The 6,000-nt window shown below is 36.6% G+C and overlaps 1 protein-coding gene across 2 annotated transcripts in view; it reads right to left on the bottom strand.

The window, feature by feature from the left end:
- LOC106868341 (dynein axonemal assembly factor 6) overlaps positions 1–6,000 on the bottom strand; it is a 104,447-nt gene that overhangs the window by 48,440 nt on the left and 50,007 nt on the right. For both annotated transcript variants that reach the window (XM_089365081.1, XM_089365082.1), the window contains exons 4-6: positions 5,690–5,780; positions 2,522–2,618; positions 1,727–1,812 (exon numbers count right to left, since the gene is read on the bottom strand). In XM_089365081.1, the coding sequence (XP_089221207.1) occupies positions 1,727–1,812; positions 2,522–2,618; positions 5,690–5,780 (274 nt within the window). The remainder of the gene's footprint in view (positions 1–1,726; positions 1,813–2,521; positions 2,619–5,689; positions 5,781–6,000) is intronic.

Below are 6,000 nucleotides of genomic sequence, written 5' to 3'. Positions count from 1 at the left end.
ATGTATACATATACATCTCTTTCTCTCTCTTTCTCTCTTTCTCTCTTTCTCTCTCTCTCTGAAAGTATCTGTAATTACAGTATGGAAATGTGATTGTTTCAGTTAGTGGAATAACGTGTACATATACATCTATATGTATACATATACAGCTCTCTCTCTCTCTCTCTCTCTCTCTCTCTCTCTCTCTCTCTCTCTCTCTCTCTCTCTCTCTCTCTCTCTCTCTCTCTCTCTCTCTTTCTCTCTTTCTCTCTCTCTCTGAAAGTATCTGTCATTACAGTATCAAAATGTGATTGTTTCAGTTAGTAGAATATTTTCATTTTTAAAGTGAAAGTATTTGACATGAGTGTTTTTGTTTCACTTTTGACACGTAATACTTAAATAGTGGAGGTGATATTATGTTGCCGTGGGCTCGAACTCTGCAAGAAGTTAAAAAATTTTTTGACTAAAACACAACTGGAACCCTAAGTAAGGCATCTGTAAAATTTGAATGAAATTGGTTGCGTAGTTCTCGAGTTTTAGGGATTCACACAGACAGACAGACAGACAGACAGACACACATTCTCATTTTTATATATATAGATTATATCAAAACAAACTTTTTTCGGACAGCGAGAAAAACAAACAGAGAAACGAGACATGCAACATAAAGAGTATATCCTTTCATCAGTTGTCCCTGTTCCATCTACTCCACGTTTCAAAGGCAAGGACAATACGTGACTTCATTGGAACAGTCCTTCCCACAAAGCAAATTAAATAAAATTTGGAATTTTTTGCGGAGGGTGAAAGTGTTAACAAGAACAAGACAGTAAAAACAATAAAAACAGTAAAAACAAGACTGAGAACAAGACAGTAAAAACAAACGGTGAGGACTGTTGAGCCAAGACGATAGAAAAATTATTATGAACACTAAGTAGAAGAGAGATAAAAAACACCTCTGTTCTTTAGGAAGACCAGTGGGCAGAAAGAAAGAACCCCTTTTGTCACGTGTCAGCGACAAGAGAGTCAAGGAGGAAGAGGAGGAGTGAGGAAGAGGAGGAGTGAGGAAGAGGAGGAGTGAGGAAGAGGAGGAGTGAGGAAGAGGAGGAGTGAGGAAGAGGAGGAGTGAGGAAGAGGAGGAGTGAGGAAGAGGAGGAGTGAGGAAGAGGAGGAGTGAGGAAGAGGAGGAGTGAGGAAGAGGAGGAGTGAGGAAGAGGAGGAGTGAGGAAGAGGAGGAGTGAGGAAGAGGAGGAGTGAGGAAGAGGAGGAGTGAGGAAGAGGAGGAGTGAGAGAGAAAGAGGGAACGGTGAAAGGGAGAGAAGAATAAGGAAAGGGTGGGAGAGAAAAACAGAAAGGATGAAGAACAAGAGAGGGAGAGAGATAGTAGAAGAGTGCGCATTGTAATTATTAAGATAAAATTTACTTGGAAAAGGATGCGTGGTGTTTGATCATATAATACTATAAATAATATATAGATATATGCATATATCCATACATATATGTACATACCTACATCTATATGTATACATATATGCATATATGGATACAGGACATCAAAAAAACGTTAAACACAATGAGAAACGAAAACAGAAAAATGAAAACAGAAAATATATATATATATATATATATATATATATATATAGGTACTGTGTTATAACAGCAAGTACATGAACAATGACCACTCCTCCCATGACCACTATACTGGTCATCTTCAATACAAAGATAGAAAATGAACAACAGAGGCACTTACTATTTGGGAGTCCGTAGATCTAGGAATTTAGGTTTCACATCCAGTGAAATATCTTTCATCATGGTATTTGGCAGTTGAATTTTTACCTGCAAAGGTAATTATAATCAAACGATTAATTGATGCTTGTGAGTTTTGGCTTAAAAGGCAACAGCAGAGTTATGTGTTTGTTAATTGATCAGTATTTGATATGATGCAAGCAAAATAATGCATTGTCATTATATTCCCAATGGAAAGTACCTTTTGTAGCTCAGATTGTATTTACAATTGATGCATTTTTAAAATGCAAATATATATGATGATGATATACATAGAATACAGCTTTGAGTAAGTTTAAAAATAAAATGCATGATTCCCAACCAACCCTCATGGTTTGGGGTTCAGTACCAAAACCTTGTGAGTGTATCTGGCAGACAGAAAACTGAGAGCAGCTCATCCTAAATGTGTGTGTGTGTGTGTGTGTGTGTGTTTGTGTGCGTGTGTGTGTGTGTATTTTTCCACCTTTTCTTGACATCATACAATACTTGTAAACAACCGTCACTCTCGTATAACTGTTGTTGTTTGTTTCCAATCTTCCGTGAAAACATGTCCCTGTAACTTAGCAGTTCAGCAAAAGAGACCAACAGAATAACCATCAGGCTTAAAAAGAAAATAAGTACTGAGATCAATTATGATAGTTCAACTAAAAATTCTTCAAACTGGTACCCCAGCATGGCCACAGTTTAATGACTGAAACAAGTAAAAGATAGTAGAAAGATGTGAGATATTTTTTTTTTAAAGAAAAAAAGCTCAACTTACAACCATTCTTTCACAACTGCTGCTGCCTGGTGTTTTATTGCCCATTTGCAGGAAGATGTCTTCTGTTCTTACATTTTGGTTGTACACTATTGAATATCTGAAACAAATAGTTTAATTATTCATAGACTGACAATAATGATATTTTATAAGCATGTTGACAAAGAGTCATGAGGTATAAGTTTGTGTGATATAGGACGAGGGAATTCTGACATTTTCAACAGAGCATCTCTTTGAAGAAGTTCAAATGTTTGCTTAGTGTTACATTCAACAAATGAGTTTCATTGATTCAGTATATTTATACATTTTCCAGATACAGCCCTGGCTGTGTGATTCAAAAGTTCACTTCCCAATCACACAGTTTCAAACTCAGTTCTGTTGCATGGCACTTTGAGTAAATGTCTTCTACTATAGCCCTTGACTGAGAGTGGATGATATGGATTTGGTAGACAGAAACTAACAAAAGCCCATTGGGTATGTATATAGACATATATACCATAATCATCGTCATCACTTTTCTATGCTTGCATGAGCAGAGGGATATACATGTGTGTGCATGTATATGTATATGTATGCACATATGTACACATGTATACATGTACACATGTATACAGATGCATGTATGTGAGTGTGTATGTGTATGTAGTTATGTCAACTTATCATGACACAGTACAATAGCTGTAAAGTATCATCAGTGTCATACCAGTGGTGTCTTTCATTTCCAATCTTGCAAGAAAAACATGTCAACCCTGAGGACATTTACCTTGCTTGGAAGTGGGAGACGATTGGTGATAGTAGGGGTGTCTAGCATAGAAAATTTGCCTCAACAAATTTCATTCTGACCCATGCAAGAACAAAAAAAGTAGATATCACATCGATTATGATGACGATGATGATGATGATGATGATGATGAGGGTGGCCCTGGTGTTGATAATGATGATGGTGATGGTGGTAGCACAGCAATGGTGATAATATGATAACGATGATGCAAATTATTGAGGCAAACAATTTAGAAACCACTCCCACCTCACCTTCCTCTCCATCAAGTTGACGTAAAGTAGGAATAGATCTTTCATTTTCTCTCTTGAACTGTTCGCTCAGAGAGATCACCAATAATTATAGCAATAAGTGCTGAAAGCCAAAGCCACCAACTGAAACAAAGGAAATATGTGATATGCCATTGGTTCCATGCATTATCCATACATAAAATTCACTGCATAAATTACTCGGTCACCTCAATTCTGAATAGGTACCATGAGTAAGTACAGTTCACACCATAAAATCAACTGGAACAGTAAGTAATTTCTTATATTGGTATAAGAACACAAATACATTGGTGAGAGGTTTGCAGCAGTGGATGTTTCCAGGCTTTCTGAAACTCTAAGACCGTTTTGCCGGTGAATTTGATTAGTGTAAAAAGAAAGAGTCATGAGTTCAGTCTCTGACCTCTCTCTATGCTTAGTCTTCAAAGTCCCTGAGAGGTCTCTCTGATTTCTGGTTGATGCTTGTGCCGCAGTCTGTCATGATCCCCTTTGTCACTTAATTTCAGTCTGTGAAAATTGATGACAAAGCCACTTTTTGAACTCAGAATACAAATAGCTAGATCAGATACCACAAGGCATCTCATCCGATATTCCAATCCAGTGACCCAGGTTGGTGCTTTATTTATTGACATTGGTAGGATTTCAATTCAAAACACAGAAAACCAGCACACAAAAAAATAACACTCCAAAACTTTCAATGTGTCATTTTAAATGCCTCTGACAATTTGCCTCCTAATGAGTTAGCTATGCCAACTGAATCAACAAAGGTTGATAATCACCACCTATTTTATTGATCCAAGGAAGCAAGAATGGCAAATTATGTTCTAGCATGGCCAAACCTCAAAACCCAGAATGATAGAATCAAATGCTGCTTTTAATTTGGTATCGACCATATCTATTACTTGACTACTGCTACACTCGAACTTTAGTAAGAATTTTGATATCATGTAATGCTGAGTTCAATTCAAATCCTGAGTGTCACATTGATAATAAACATCAAGCTGATTTAAATGAGGTATTCCACACAAGGTATCATGGGAAAACTGCCTGTCTGACTAAATACTGTAGTTAAATCAAGTGACACACGTAGAGGAGTGCTGTCAAAACTATGAGAATAAAAGAACAAGCATTTTATTATTTTCAGTTTTCTATTAATCTATATAATGTGCAGGTTGAATAAATACACTTTGAAACTTCATTAATTAACAGACTGAGATCAAACGTATTCAGGATAAAAGAGTTGAAGGCTACTCCAAAATATATGATCTACGAGAACACTGAACAAGAGCTACAAAAAATTAATAACAAAACAACAAAGTCATCATTGAAGTTATCATCATCATCATTGTCCCCACCACCACCATCATCTTTGCAAACAACACCATGCACAAATATAAAATAGTTAAATCTATGAAAGCTGCAATTAAATGAAGCAAAATTTCATTGACACTGCTTCTGTCAAATCAACCCAAATTAAGACAACACTAGATTTTTTTCAACAAAAGAGTGGCTCCATTTTCTGATATAATTCTATCCGAAAAGTCAAGTATTCAAAAGCTGTAAGATATATCCAAAATACATCTTAACTAACAACATGGATAGCTTCAAAATAGGTCAGTCTGGCATTACCAAACAAAGCAGAGCAACTAGAGTAAAAATATTCACATCATCATCATCATCATCATCATCATCGTTTAACGTCCGCTTTCCATGCTAGCATGGGTTGGACGATTTGACTGAGGACTGGTGAAACCAGATGGCTACACCAGGCTCCAGTCTAATTTGGCAGAGTTTCTACAGCTGGATGCCCTTCCTAACGCCAACCACTCAGAGAGTGTAGTGGGTGCTTTTACGTGTCACCCGCACGAAGGCCAGTCAGGCGGTACTGGCAATGGTCACGCTCAAAATGGTGTATTTTATGTGCCACCCACACAAGAGCCAGTCCAGGGGCACTGGCAACGATCTCGCTCAAAAAAGACATACAAAATTTCTAAAGGTGACCACTGTCCCAAATTTTAGTGGAGATGATGAAAGTAAAATCAAACAAACAAATTTAAACAAAATATATTTAGAAAAGCAATGCAAACAAAAATAGTAAAATTGGATGTAACAATGTTGCTGACTTACTCTGGTTGCAGCCGTTGATCCCACAAACTATCAAATTCAGATCCTTGAGGGATTTCATCTGCACTCCAAATATCCTTTGACTGTTTTGTATCTTTGAAAAAAAAAAAAAAAATGAAGCAAAAAGACAACACAATTTATTATTAACGTATTATTAACCTCAATTTATATTATTTTTACATTAACTGGCAGTATACATCGTCGTCATCATCATCATCATCATCATCATCATCATCATCATCATCATCATCATCATCATCATCATCATCATCATCATCATTTAATGTCTATGTTCCTTGCAGGCTTGGGTCAAA

This window comes from Octopus bimaculoides, chromosome Z (assembly GCF_046866305.1).
Source record: "Octopus bimaculoides isolate indiv1 chromosome Z, ASM4686630v1, whole genome shotgun sequence".
NCBI classification, from domain to species: Eukaryota; Metazoa; Mollusca; class Cephalopoda; order Octopoda; family Octopodidae; genus Octopus; species Octopus bimaculoides.
The sequence above is the reverse complement of the archived record's forward strand: the minus strand, read 5'-3'. Positions and strand labels throughout refer to the sequence as shown.